This window comes from Rhinatrema bivittatum, chromosome 2 (assembly GCF_901001135.1).
Source record: "Rhinatrema bivittatum chromosome 2, aRhiBiv1.1, whole genome shotgun sequence".
In the NCBI taxonomy this organism is placed as follows: Eukaryota; Metazoa; Chordata; class Amphibia; order Gymnophiona; family Rhinatrematidae; genus Rhinatrema; species Rhinatrema bivittatum.
This window is the reverse complement of record NC_042616.1, coordinates 119,949,345-119,964,504: the sequence shown is the minus strand read 5'-3', so window position 1 is coordinate 119,964,504 and position 15,160 is coordinate 119,949,345. Positions and strand designations below refer to the sequence as shown.

Below are 15,160 nucleotides of genomic sequence, written 5' to 3'. Positions count from 1 at the left end.
GACTTCAGTGCCAGGAAAAATAGTGGAAAGTGTTCTAAATATCAAAATCACAGAACATACAAAAAGACATGGTTTAATGGAACCAAGTCAGCATGGCTTTACCCAAGGCAAGTCTTGCCTCACAAATCTGCTTCACTTTATTTAAGGAGTTAATAAACATGTGGATAGCAAATGTTGCTTACCTGATGTAACAGGTGTTCTCACAGGACAGCAGGATGTTAGTCCTCACAAATGGGTGACATCGAAGGTGGAGCCCACCACGGAAAACTTCTGTCAAAGTTTAAGAGAACTTTGACTGGCCCCTACTGGGCATGCCCAGCACGGCACTGACCCTGCAGCCAGCAGGGGTCTCCCTTCAGTCTGATTTTCAAAGCTACAGGCAGTGCCTAAAAAGTAAAAATAAAACGAACCCAACACTGCGGGGTGGCAGGCGGGTTTCGTGAGAACTAACATCCTGCTGTCCTGTGAGAACACCTGTTACATCAGGTAAGCAACATTTGCTTTCTCACAGGACAAGCAGGATGGTTGTCCTCACAAATGGGTGAGTACCGAGCTGAGGATGTCCTGACTTGCACCAAATGTACCCAACGGCGTGCAACAGGCACAACAACTGGGGTGGAATTTGGGAAAGGGCATCCGCACCCTACCGGGCAGGTGGAAGGGTGTTGGTACATCAGGTTGGAAAAAGGTTACGCAAGACAGATTGGCCGAAGATGGAGTCCTGTCTTCCAGCTTTGTCCAAACAATAGTGGGCTGCAAAGGTATGGAGAGAACTCCAGGTTGCAGCTTTGCAGATGTCAGGAAGCGGCACCGATCGAAGGTGTGCCACTGAAGTCGCCATGGCCCTCACCGAGTGTGCTTTAACACGGTCTTGAAAAGGAATGCCAGCTTGCTCATAGCAAAAAGAAATGCAGTCCGCCAACCAGGAGGAAAGAGCCTGCTTACCCACAGGTTGTCCTAATTTGTTAGGATGGAAAGAGACGAATAATTGAGTGCTCTTCCTGTGAGAAACTGTACGGTCTAGGTAAAAAGCTAGAGCCTGTTTACAGTCTAGGGTATGCAGAGTCTGTCCTCGGAGTTGGAGTGGGGCCTGGGAAAAAAGATAGGTAGTATGATGGATTGATTGATATGAAACTCCGAAACTACCTTAGGTAAAAATTTAGGTTGAGAGCTGAGTACCGCCCGATCCTGCAGGAGCTTAGTGTAAGGCGGATAGGTAACTAAGGCCTGTAATTCACTAACCCTGCGAGCTGAAGTAACAGCCAAAAGAAATAACACTTTCCAAGTGAGATATTTCAAGTCACAGGAGTACAGAGGTTCGAAAGGTGGTTTCATTAGACGACCAAGAACCAGATTAAGGTCCCAAGATGGGGCCGGAGGACGTAAGGGTGGCTTGAGATGGAGCAAGCCCTTAAGAAAGCGTGTTACCAGGGGTTGTACTGAGATAGGACCACCCCCAATACCTTTATGGAAGGCGGCTACCGCACTGACATGCATTCTAATGGAAGAGATTTTAAGACCTGATTCAGATAGATGCCATAAATAGTCCAAGAATTTCGAGACTGGACAGGAAAGGGGATCAAGGGACTGAGAAGTGCACCATGATGTGTACCTTTTCCATTTGTATGAATAGGATCTTCTGGTGGAGGGCTTTCGTGAAGCTATCAGGACACGAGAAACTGAATCGGAAAGGTTAAAAGGCTGAAGGACTAACCTTTCAACATCCATGCCGTCAGGGACAAGGCTTGGAGGTTGGGATGGAGGAGGCATCCGTCGTTTTGAGTGAGTAGATGCGGGTCCTTTCCCAAGGGAATGTGCCTGCGGATGGAGAGATCCTGGAGTATGGGGAACCATACTTGGCGTGGCCAGTAAGGTGCTATCAGGATCATGGTTCCTCCGTCCTGGCGTAGCTTCACGAGAGTCCTCGACAGAAGAGGAAGTGGAGGGAATGCATAGAGCAGACCGGTTGCCCACTTGAGGGAGAAGGCATCTCTGGGCCGAGAGTGTTGGCTCCAAATGAGAGAGCAGTAATTGTCCACTTTGTGGTTCTGAGGAGACGCAAAGAGGTCTATGTAAGGATAACCCCACTTGCGAAATAGAGAGGTCGCTACTAAGGGATTGAGTGACCACTTGTGTGGTTGGAAGACACGGCTCAGTTGGTCTGCCAATACATTGTCTACTCCCGGCAGGTAGGTGGCCCTGAGGTACATAGAGTGGAAGAGGGCTTCCGCCCAAATCTGCGCAGCTTCCTGACACAGAAGGAAGGAGCCTGTGCCTCCCTGCTTGTTTATGTACCACATAGCCACCTGGTTGTCCGTTTGGATCAAGATGATCTGATTCGATAGATGAACCTGGAAAGTTCTGAGCGCGTAGCGGATTGCTCGCAGTTCCAAGAAATTTATCTGGTGTTTGGCTTCCTCTCGAGACCAGACTCCTTGAGTTTGTAAAATATCTACATGGGCTCCCCAACCGATGTGGGATGCGTCGGTGGTTAGGATGACCTGCGGATCTGGTAGGAGAAAGGGTAAGCCCTGAAGGAGGTTGACACGATTTGTCCACCAGGTTAAGGACAGGCGTAGCGCTTGTGTAACCGTGACAATGGAGGACAGAGGCTGAATAGCTTGAATCCATTGGTGTCGCAGAGTCCATTGTGTAACTCTCATGGCTAGTCGGGTCATGGGAGTGACTTGAACCGAGGATGCCATGTGTCCTAAGAGAACGAGGAACTGGCGAGCCGTGGCTGTGGTTTGAGACTGGAGCTGGCGAGCTAAGGATATTAGGGTTTGAACCCTTTGATGAGGAAGGTAAGCTTTTGCCTGTAAGGTGTCCAAGTCTGCCCCAATGAAGGATAAGGTTTGAGATGGGACTAAGCAAGATTTCTCGTAATTGACAAGAAACCCTAAGGAAAGGAGTGTTTGAATTGTCAAGTTTAGGGAGGATTGAGCAATCTGTTGGGTGGAGGCCCTGATTAGCCAATTGTCCAGGTAGGGGTAGACGTGGACACCTTCCTTCCTGAGGAATGCTGCTACCACAACGAGGCATTTGGTAAAGACCCGTGGTGCAGACGCCAGGCCGAAAGGAAGTACTCGATATTGGTAATGGTTCCGGCCCACCAGAAAACGCAAGTACTTGCGATGAGATTGTGTAATCGCAATGTGGGTATAAGCGTCTTTGAAGTCGAGAGAGCACAGCCAATCTCCCCTTTGTAGCAGAGGGAGAAGCGAGCCCAGGGTTACCATCTTGAACTTTTCTTTTTGAAGGTACTTGTTGAGGGCTCGAAGGTCCAAAATGGGATGTAGCCCCCCTGACTTCTTTGGTATTAGAAAGTACCTGGAGTAGAATCCCTTTCCTCGTTGAGAGGGAGGGACGGGTTCTATAGCATTTGATTGTAGAAGAAGGGATACTTCTTGTTGTAATTGAGTCAAATGGCTGGTTAGACTCCATGCTTGAAGAGGCGGGGAGTCTGCTGGAAGAGTGACGAAGTTGAGGTGGTAACCTTGTGCGATAATCGCTAAAACCCACTGATCTGAGGTGATCTGCATCCAGTGTTGTAAAAAATGGTACAGTCGACCTCACACAGGGATGTCTGGAAGAGGGGTTTGGCATGTGCTCCCTACAGGGAAGTCAAAGGCCCGCCGCAGGCCCCGGGGGTGGGGCTACAGTAGGCCTTTGCTTCCGAGGCTGGCGTGGCTGAGCTCTGTTGGAGGACCGTGCAGGTCGAGGCCTAGCCGATGGAGGATAATAACGCCGTGGACGAAAGAACGACTTTTTAGTGTCCTTCTTTGGAGGTTGTTTGGAGGACACCTCAGCTGGAATGGAAGAGAGCTGTTTCAACGTCTCGTTGTGATCTTTTAATTCAGCTACAATTTGCTGAATTTGTTCTCCAAACAAATTGTCCCCTAAGCAGGGTAAATCAGATAGACGGTCTTGGACTTCTGGGCGAAGGTTGGACGACTTTAACCAAGCCCAACGTCTGGCTGAGATCGCTGTGGCCGAAACTTTTGTGGAAGCATCAAAGATGTCATAGGCCGTTCTAATTTCGTGCTTCCCTGCCTCAAAGCCTTTGTGAAGAAGGGCTTGAAGCTGTGGTTGATATTGTTCCGGCAAGGTATCAGCGTAGTCTTGCATCTGCTTGAGAATGGCTCTGTTGTATTGGGTCATGTAAAGTTGATATGAAGCTATGCGTGAAATCAACATAGCTCCATGATATACTTTCCGTCCCACACTATCCAGGAATTTGTTGTCCTTGGTAGGTGGAGTAGAAGAGTGTGATTTCAGACGCTTGGCCTTCTTTTGCGCGGACTCAACCACAACAGAGCGATGATCTAGTTGAGGCTTCTGAAATCCTGGTGCTGACTGAACGAGATATGTTGAGTCAGCCTTCTTGTTAACTGGGGAAACAGATGAAGGAGATTCCCAGTTTTTCTTCAACAGATCCAGAAATACCTGGTGAATAGGGATGGAAGCGATGATCTTAGGAGCATCCAGAAATTGGAGCAGTTCCATCATCTGGTGTCTGTCATCGGTTTCAGATTGTAGCTGAAAAGGTACAACTTCTGACATCTCCTTCACAAAACTAATAAAAGAAAGATCCTCAGGAGGAGAACGTTTTCTACTCTCTGTAGGAGATGGTGGTGAAGGCAAATCGGTGTCAGAAGATGTATCATCACCCCAGGTATCGTAGGGATCATGTGGGGGTTGAAGCCCTGAAGGACCCGGTTGAGGATCCGAAGGCATCGAGTGAAATCTTGAAGGCATCGGTGCTGAAGGCGGAATAGGGTATGGCATCGAGGGCTTCGGGGGTGCCGATGGAAACGGTGCCGGTCTTGGAATTGATGGCGCCGAAGGATAAATCGGTGGAGATATACGAGAAGGCACCGATGGGACCACCCCGGAAGGGGGAATCAGGAACGGTGTTTCTCCTGCCGATGAGAATCCTGTCGGAGACGGTGGAGTTGTCGGTGCAACTGGAAGCACCGATGGAAGGGCCTGCATGAGTGCCTCCATGCGATGCAGTAGCGGTGCCAGTGCTTCCACTAGAGGCTCGGTGGTCGGTTCCCTCCTCGGTGGCGGAGTCGGTGCCGGAGTCTGTGCCGGAGACGGTGCCGGAATCGATGCCGGAGTCGGTGTCGGTGGAGGTTGGAACCTTCGCATCGCTTTCTCGATGGCCTCCTGGACCAGCCGGTCCAGTTCTGCCCGGAGACCAGGGGTAACAATACCCGGCTCGACGGGAGAGGGAGGCTGAGGCAGAGCCGGAGGGACCACCGTAACCGGTGGGATCACGGCTCCCACACCTGGAGAGGGTGAGGGTTTCCTCGGTGCCTGCGATCGAGACGTGGACGGTGCCAGGTCGGACCGAGGCTTTTTTGTCGGTGGCTCGGCCTGTACAGAGGTCGATGGCTCTGGATCCTCGACGGGCCGAGACTTGTGCCGTCGATGGCGATGTTTGTCCTTCCGATCTCCTCGCCCATCCGGGGAGGGGACAGGAGTCGACGGCCGAGAAGTCATCGAGGGAGGACGGTCACCGGAGGGTTGACGGTGATGGTGCAACTTCGACGGTGCCGGTTCCGATGACGTCGATGCTATCGATGGCGTTGGGGTGGGTGCATGGAAGAGGAGCCCCATCTTCTCCATCCTGGCTTTGCGACCTTTGGGTGTCATTAAGGCACATTTAGTGCAAGTCAGGACATCATGCTCACTACCCAAACACAAAACACAAACCCTGTGGGGGTCTGTGATTACCATAGTCCGGGTACAATACGGACATCGACGGAACCCCGTCGCCATGGCCTTAGGCCAAAATTTAGCTGCGGGATCGGCAATTGCCAACAGGCCTCGAGGGCCAAAATCGACGGAAGTCGATGAAAAATGGCAAAAAACTTACCGGATTCCGCGAAGCTGAAAAAAATTTGTCGAAGGGAGACCCCTGAGAGGCAAATTTTCTTTGGAAAGAAAAGAACCGAATTCCTGTCAGGAACGTGGTAGAAGAGCTCCTTTCACCGCGTGGCAACTGCTGCGCGGAAAAAAGAAGACTGAAGGGAGACCCCTGCTGGCTGCAGGGTCAGTGCCGTGCTGGGCATGCCCTGTAGGGGCCAGTCAAAGTTCTCTTAAACTTTGACAGAAGTTTTCCGTGGTGGGCTCCACCTTCGATGTCACCCATTTGTGAGGACAACCATCCTGCTTGTCCTGTGAGAAAAAGGTGAACCAGTACTTGGATTTTCAGAAGGCATTTGACAAAGTTCCTCATGAGAGGCTTCTAGGAAAAGTAAAAAGTCATGGGATAGGTGGCGATGTCCTTTCGTGGATTACAAACTGGCTAAAAGACAGGAAACAGAGAGTAGGATTAAATGGACAATTTTCTCAGTGGAAGGGAGTGGGCAGTGGAGTACCTCAGGGATCTGTACTGGGAACCTTACTTTTCAATATATTTATAAATGATCTGGAAAAAAATACGACGAGTGAGGTAATCAAATTTGCAGATGATACAAAATTATTCAGAGTAGTTAAATCACAAGCAGATTGTGATAAATTGCAGAAAGACCTTGTGAGGCTGGAAAATTGGGCATCTAAATGGCAGATGAAATTTAATATGGACAAGTGCAAGGTGATGCATCTTTCAAGCACTTTGAAGTGCTTGAAAGATGGACTATAAATCAAATAAATAATAAACTGCCCTGGGGTTTTATTTTTTGTTTTGATTCATCTCTCTGTGCTCCACCCTTCCCTAATTTTTTTTCCTAGTTACCGTTCCTAAGTTTTCTAAAAATGTAGTATCTTCTTTTTATATGGTACCTTTACAAGCCTTTGCATCCTTGTACATTTTTCACATTCTGTCTAAAAAATACAAATCAAAATACATTAAAATAGGAGCTTGTTTCACTGATCTATACAACAGACTTTACACTTTCATCGTAAAAGAACAATTGTAGAAATATCAAATAATTAATAAGAATTAATAATAAAAAAACAAAAAAATCTTGATTGATAAGTCTTCACACCCTTTACTATAGGAAACCCATATTAGCTCTGGTTCAAAGAACTGTCTTAACGAGGCCATAAATAGAACCAATCTTTGTCCGATTACAGTAGCTAAGCAGATTCAAATATTCCTGGATGAAGAATCGAACCGTTTCTGTTGTATGAAGAGAATCTGAAGCAAAGGCCAAAAAAAGCTCCTGAATAACATTATTCAAAAGTACAGATTGTGGGAAGGCTAAAAGAAAATGTTTGTGTGTTTGAATGTCCCTTGGGACCCTGCCACGTTTACCATTGTAAAGTGGAAATAGTTTGGTGTCACCGTCACACTCAGCTAATTGACTGCAATTCAGCAAGAACAAACAGCCAAATCTGAAAAAAGATGGCACTGATATACATCTTGGCAAACACTGCTTTAAAGGTATTAGGGCTCCTTGAGATTGCTCCTCAGGAAGGGTGGTTTAATTGCTACAGGATGCAGACGGGGAAGGTGGGGGATAATGTTGTTGGAGATTGTGGGAGACTTACTTAATTGATTAAAGAACAAGATGAGACTACCGTATGATCAACCAGATCTGAAAAGACACCTAACTAGGTGATTTTCTGTATTTCATGTCTTATATTTGTATTTTGATAGTCTTGTTTTACTTCTGTATAGTGTACAAGATGAAGTATTTAATTTATGATTGTTGCCTCCAAAAACTTTAAATAAAAAAAAAACAAACAAAAAAAAATCAGTAGCCATGGATTAAGGAAACTGCTGCGGAAGGTCACTATGAGGACTACGATTGCTTTAAAGAGCTATAAGGGTCTCTGGCTGAGATTGGGGAAAATTGTTTTTGTTCAACAATTTTAAGGTTACTCCACAAACAAGGCCTGTATGGGATGGTGGCAAAAAGGAAGACGCTGCTGAAGAAAACCCATATGATGTGCCGCACAGCATTTGCAAAGAAATACTTAGGGGTCGATTTTAAGACCCATGCACATGGACATGCCGATTTTTTAACGACAATGGCCGTGCGCATGTGTGGGTGGCCCGTGATTCGCACATGCGGAAGGGGGGGGGGGCAGGGATTTCATAACCTAGTCCCCAGTTCCCTCCTAGTCTGCTTCAATTAAGGAGCGGACTGGAAGGGAACTTCCCTAACCCTAATCTTCCTACCTTTTCCCCTCTCCTCCCCAAGCCCTAACCTAGGCCCCTAATTTTTTATTTTACTACTTACTGCTCCTCCAGAGCAGAAGTATCTTCCGCACACCGGCCAGCTGCCTGCGCGCACTTCCCCCTTGACAGCGGCTGATGACACTGCCCCAGCCTGCCCCCCCCCCCCCGCCCCTTCCCAGACCATCCCCCCTGGGCCACCCCTTTCAGCAAGCCCAGCACTTCGGTGCTTAACGAGGATTGCATGCGTGGCTGGGCCCATTGTAAAATGAGCAGGACCCGGCCGCGCACGTAACCCCCGGTTTTTACGCATGCAGCCCTTTTAAAATTCTGGCTTTAGGGAACACTGAATGCATGTGGGAGAAGGGTTTGTGGTCCAATGAGACAAAAGTGGAACCTTTTGGTTTCAATGCTAAGCGATGTGTGTGCCATAGAGCAAACACAGCATATCACCCTACTAGCACCATCCCTACAATAAAGCAAGGTGGTGGCAGCATTATGTTGTGGGGATGCTTTGCAGCAGTGGGGATAGGGAGGCTTGTGAAGATCAAGGGAAAGATGGATTATGCAAAGTACAGGAAGATCATGGAAGAATACCTATTCCAGTTTGCTACAGACCTGGGATTGGGGAGGAGATTCATATTTCAGCAGGCCAATGATCCTAAGCACAAAACAAAAGCAACAAAGGTGTGGAGCAAAAAAAAAAAACCAAACTGAATGTCTTTGACTGGTCCCAGTCAAAGCCTAGACCTGAATCCCACAGAAAATGCGTGGCAAGACTTTAAGACTGCAGTCCACAGATGATATCTAGTCAACTTGAACTCTTCTGCCAAGAAGAATGGGCAAATCCTGCACCATCCCACTATGCAAAGCTGGTAGACATTTATAAATGACTCATGGCAGTTATTGCTGCAAAAAGAGCTTCCATCAAGTATTGAGTCGAGGAGTGTAAAGACTTATAAAAATCAAAGAATTTTCTGTTTTTATTCTTAATTACTTTGGAATATTTCTATAATTGTTCATCATATGTTGTACAGATCAGTGAAACAAACTCCTACTTTAATGCATTTTAATTGGTATTTTTAAGACAGTAGACTGTGAAAAACGTAAAAGGGTGGGAAAATTAACAAGGCACTGTATATGGACAAATAAGCAAGAATTTATTTTAATCTTTATGTAAGTTCTCTGTCCATCTTAGTGCAGTCAGAATAGTGCTTCAATGCCAGATGAGTTAATCATCTGGGTCTTATAATGCAGAGAAAGCCTTTCTGAATTTATATGAAGGTACTGTAAGATGAAAATTGCTACAACTGCTTTTGCTTTGAACATAAGAACATAAGAAATTGCCATGCTGGGTCAGACCAAGGGTCCATCAAGCCCAGCATCCTGTTTATAACAGAGGCCAAACCAGGCCACAAGAACCTGGCAATTACCCAAATACCAAGAAGATCCCATGCTACTGATGCAATTAATAGCAGTGGCTATTCCCTAAGTAAACTTGATTAATAGCCGTTAATGGACTTCTCCAAGAACTTATCCAAACCTTTTTTGAACCCAGCTACACTAACTGCACTAACCACATCCTCTGGCAACAAATTCCAGAGCTTTATTGTGCATTGAGTGAAAAATAATTTTCTCCGATTAGTCTTAAATGTGCTACTTGCTAACTTCATGGAATGCCCCCTAGTCCTTCTATTATTCAAAAGTGTAAATAACCAAGTCACATCTACTCGTTCAAGATCTCTCATGATCTTAAAGACCTCTATCATATCCACCCTCAGCCGTCACTTCTCCAAGCTGAACAGCCCTAACCTCTTCAGCCTTTCCTCATAGGGGAGCTGTTCCATCCCCTTTATCATTTTGGTTGCCCTTCTCTGTACCTTCTCCATCGCAACTATATCTTTTTTTAGATGCGGCGACCAGAATTGTACACAGTATTCAAAGTGTGGTCTCACTATGGAGCGATATAGAGGCATTATGACATTTTCCGTTTTATTAACCATTCCCTTCCTGATAATTCCTAACATTCTGTTTGCTTTTTTGACTGCTGCAGCACACTGAGCCGACGATTTTAAAGTATTATCCACTATGATGCCTAGATCTTTTTCCTGGGTGGTAGCTCCTAATATGGAACCTAATATCGTGTAACTATAGCAAGGGTTATTTTTCCCTATATGCATCACCTTGCACTTGTCCACATTAAATTTCATCTGCCATTTGGATGCCCAATCTTCCAGTCTTGCAAGGTCCTCCTGTAATGTATCACAGTCCGCTTGTGATTTAACTACTCTAAATAATTTTGTATCATCCGCAAATTTGATAACTTCACTCGTCGTATTCATTTCCAGATAATTTTTATATATATATATATATATATATATATATATATTGAAAAGCACCGGTCCAAGTACAGATCCCTGAGGCACTCCACTGTTTACCCTTTTCCACTGAGAAAACTGACCATTTAATCCTACTCTCAGTTTCCTGTCTTTTAACCAGTTTGTAATCCACGAAAGGACATCGCCTCCTATCCCATGACTTTTTAGTTTTCGTAGAAGCCTCTCATGAGGACTTTGTCAAACGCCTTCTGAAAATCCAAATACACTACATCTACCGGTTCACCTATATCCACATGTTTATTAACCCCTTCAAAAAAATAAAGCAGATTTGTTAGGCAGGTTTGTTGTATTAATTCGCCCTCCCACAAGTTCACACATAGCCTCCAGCGAACCTACCATCTGTACACTCTTTTCCAGTTCCTGAGGGATTGCAAATGTGGATGAAGGAGCCTGAGTAAGAGGCCAAGCACCAGCCTAAAAGAAAAAAAAACAAAGAAATAACAGCCAGCATGTCAAAGCAGCAATGCATCTAAACTATTCTAAAATAAAATTTCATCCCTGAACAAACTTAATCCCTCTTTTAGAAGTTCCAAACTCTTAGAATGAATTTCAATACAAGTCAGGATGATTTTGAGCACAATATTCCCAAGATACATACACCATTCATAAGTGAGATAACAGTTATTAATGAATGTGAATCTAGCAGTCCCCAGAGTCCCTATAAGAAATAGGTTTCCATGGTTGTCAAATAACCAGGACAGATTACAGAATGATTCTTTACTGACCGAGAACTTGAGTAATGAAGTGTGCATGCAGGCCAAATGCTTCAAACACTCAAAATCTATTGTTCTTTTGGTACAGAAAAGCTTGTAAGTTGACAGCTGAGGCCAATATAACTCTAGTGAAAATAAATCAACAAGCCTCCATCCATACCTGTAATACATATATTTGAAAACTAATTCCCAAATCTATCATGGTGTCCTGGTTTCTGATAAAATTGTTGAATTTATTGTTGAGATCGGCACTGACGCTCATGTCTGTGTACATTCGGTGAAGTTTGCTCGTGAACTCATAACCACAGGCTTGCTGTAAAACATAATTAGAAAACACATCTAAAAAATATATATTTGAAAGCCTGTAGAGAAATATAAAATGCACTTTTAATTTAGTGTGGTGTAGATTTCTTGTACAGATTGTTTTCCTCATTTTCTCATCCCTACAGATTACATCAGAGATTTTGTGGAAATGCTCTCTCCTGAAACAAACCCCTGCCCAGAAAAACGTTTGACACATAGCCAAGTGTCTGCTTCACAAGCTCTTTTAAAATTAAAAACGTGCATCTTTTCTACATTTAAAACACAGAGTTGTGTGCCTTAATCACATGGGTCACAAAATTATTATAATTACACTAGTAGTGAGGTTAAGTATTTTAGAAAGTCAGATTGATTGCTTTTAAGTTTATTTTATAGAATAAAAAAAAAAAAAATTAACATACTGGGTCAGACCAAAGGTCCATCAAGCCCAGCATCCTGTTTCCAACAGTGGCCAATCCAGGCCAAAAGTCTATTCCATGTTACCGTTGCTAGTAATTGCAGTGGTTATTATCTAAGTCAACTTAATTAATAGCAGGTAATGGACTTCTCCTCCAAGAACTTATCCAATCCTTTTTTTTTTTTTTTTTTTTTAATTCTTTATTTCTCAATTTTTCATGTCATGATACATTACGACAGATATACAGTAAATTTTTTCAGTCCTTATTTCAACATTTGACAATACTGTTTAGATTTCCAAAGAAAAAATTTTTAACTGAAAAATATACACCATAATCGTACAGCAAATGTTGCAAAACCACTCTTTTGTATAACTTCTTTTAGTGATAATTTAAAGGAATTTAAACCTGGGATCAATGGAAATCATTATTTAGGAGATTAAATAAGATAAACTAATTTCTATTACATATGGTACAGTTATTGCAGTTTCGTTACAAAATGCCTGATACTTCAGGGTATTATTGGGGAAGAGGCAGTTGGCTCTCTTGCCCCTACAAATTGGGTTAGATGTTCTAATTGGGAGAAGATAAAAGTTTCATTTCCCCGCTTAATTATACATCGACAAGGGTATCTGAGCATATAGGAAAACCCTAGTGCAGTTACCCTTGATCTTAATGCCAGAAATTCTTTTCTTTTAATACGTGTAGAGGGAGCCAGGTCTGGGAAAATTTTTACATCTTGACCACAATAATTAACAGGAAATTTCTGAAAGTAAACTTTCATTAAATTACTCACATCAGCTGTAGTAATTAAAGAAACAATCAATGTACTTCGTTCTATTACCTGTAAGGTAGAGTTTTCTAAAAAACTTGTTAAATTACTAGGTATTGATACAACAGGATCTGAGGTTCTTTTCTTTACAAAAAAGCAAGAATTAATTGATGGAGTACTATTTTCTGTAAATCCCAGAACCTCAGTGAAAAATCTTTTCAGGGACGTAAATGGGATTTCTCCCGCTATTTTAGGAAAATTTACAATCCTTACATTTAATTGTCTCATATTATTTTCAAGGATTTCCAAACGCTTTAAACATGCAATCTGGTCCTTTACAACTAAATTATTAACAGACTGCACAGTTCTTATATTATTTTCAACTTCATCTACTCTTGTTGACATTTCAGTAACTTGTCTTTGTGTACCATATAATTGTTGTTGTAAATTAGAGGATACCGAATCTATTTTCCCCTCCAACCTATTTACAGTGGCATTCAAACCACTTACCAGGTCCCAAATAGCCCCTAATGTGACCGTCTCTGGCCTAGTTGTTAAAGAAAGTCTATCCACAGGGTTCTCAGTTTGAGGGACGTTCAGATGTAAACCTGTAGACAATATAGCTGTTTCTTCTCCTCCAATGGAGGCAGGCTCAGTGGGATTCATCACTGAGCTTTGTCCCGGAACAACTTCCTCAGATGTTACATTTTGCACCACTTTATCAGTGGGCAAAATTACTGCACCTCCTTCTGGATCGCTTTGAGGTGGAGGCGGTCTGTAATCAGGACTGAGGGAAATCTCATCCTGGGGAGTCTCCTGTTCTCCTTTCGAGGAGCTCCCAAAGGACTCACCGGAACCCTCTTTTCCTAACTGCTGCATAAAACGGTCTATCTCAAGTTGAAGTAATGAAGGTAAAGGTTCTGAGGGGAAAACCCTCACTTTGCCTTTTCGTTTAGCTGGCATAATAATACTTAAAGAAAGTTTATACCAGAATTCTAACTGAGAAAATACACGTTTTCTGTACCTTTATTTTCCTTGATCCCAGTCATTGGAGTCCGTCTGCAGGGCTTCCTCTGTTAGTCCGTCCAATCCGGACTAAGCCGGACCAAGCCGTGCGCACCCCTTAGGTGCGCACGGCTTTGGTGGCGCCGGCGGCTGCGGGGCGCCGCACTCGCGCCGATTTTAAGGCGCGTCTGGCTCCTCCCCCTCGGGTCGGTCCTCACAGCTGTTAGGTGTTTCCTGGCCTGACAGAGGCTCTGCACGGCACGGCAAGCTCCCGGCAACCAGCCTCTCTCGCGCCGGTTTTTAAGGCGCGTCTGGCTCCTCCCCCTCGGGTCGGTCCTCACAGCTGGTAGGTGTTTCCTGGCCTGACAGAGGCTCTGCACGGCACGGCAAGCTCCCGGCAACCAGCCTCTCTCGCGCCGGTTTTAAGGCGCGTCTGGCTCCTCCCCCTCGGGTCGGTCCTCACAGCTGGTAGGTGTTTCCTGGCCTGACAGAGGCTCTGCACGGCACGGCAAGCTCCCGGCAACCAGCCTCTCTCACGCCGGTTTTAAGGCGCGTCTGGCTCCTCCCCCTCGGGTCGGTCCTCACAGCTGGTAGGTGTTTCCTGGCCTGACAGAGGCTCTGCACGGCACGGCAAGCTCCCGGCAACCAGCCTCTCTCGCGCCGGTTTTAAGGCGCGTCTGGCTCCTCCCCCTCGGGTCGGTCCTCACAGCTGGTAGGTGTTTCCTGGCCTGACAGAGGCTCTGCACGGCACGGCAAGCTCCCGGCAACCAGCCTCTCTCGCGCCGGTTTTAAGGCGCGTCTGGCTCCTCCCCCTCGGGTCGGTCCTCACAGCTGGTAGGTGTTTCCTGGCCTGACAGAGGCTCTGCACGGCACGGCAAGCTCCCGGCAACCAGCCTCTCTCGCGCCGGTTTTAAGGCGCGTCTGGCTCCTCCCCCTCGGGTCGGTCCTCACAGCTGGTAGGTGTTTCCTGGCCTGACAGAGGCTCTGCACGGCACGGCAAGCTCCCGGCAACCAGCCTCTCTCACGCCGGTTTTAAGGCGCGTCTGGCTCCTCCCCCTCGGGTCGGTCCTCACAGCTGGTAGGTGTTTCCTGGCCTGACAGAGGCTCTGCACGGCACGGCAAGCTCCCGGCAACCAGCCTCTCTCGCGCCGGTTTTAAGGCGCGTCTGGCTCCTCCCCCTCGGGTCGGTCCTCACAGCTGGTAGGTGTTTCCTGGCCTGACAGAGGCTCTGCACGGCACGGCAAGCTCCCGGCAACCAGCCTCTCTCGCGCCGGTTTTAAGGCGCGTCTGGCTCCTCCCCCTCGGGTCGGCCCTCCCAGCTGGTGGGTGTTTCCTGGCCTGACAGAGGCTCTGCACGGCACGGCAAGCTCCCGGCAACCAGCCTCTCTCGCGCCGGTTTTAAGGCGCGTCTGGCTCCTCCC

At 46.1% G+C, this 15,160-nt stretch overlaps 1 protein-coding gene across 7 annotated transcripts in view; it reads right to left on the bottom strand.

Moving 5' to 3' along the window:
* Positions 1-15,160, bottom strand: part of CUL2 (cullin 2) — a 323,154-nt gene that overhangs the window by 117,539 nt on the left and 190,455 nt on the right. For all 7 annotated transcript variants that reach the window (XM_029588577.1, XM_029588576.1, XM_029588575.1 and 4 more), the window contains 2 exons: positions 11,407-11,559; positions 10,870-10,947 (listed from right to left, as the gene is read on the bottom strand). In XM_029588577.1, the coding sequence (XP_029444437.1) occupies positions 10,870-10,947; positions 11,407-11,559 (231 nt within the window). The remainder of the gene's footprint in view (positions 1-10,869; positions 10,948-11,406; positions 11,560-15,160) is intronic.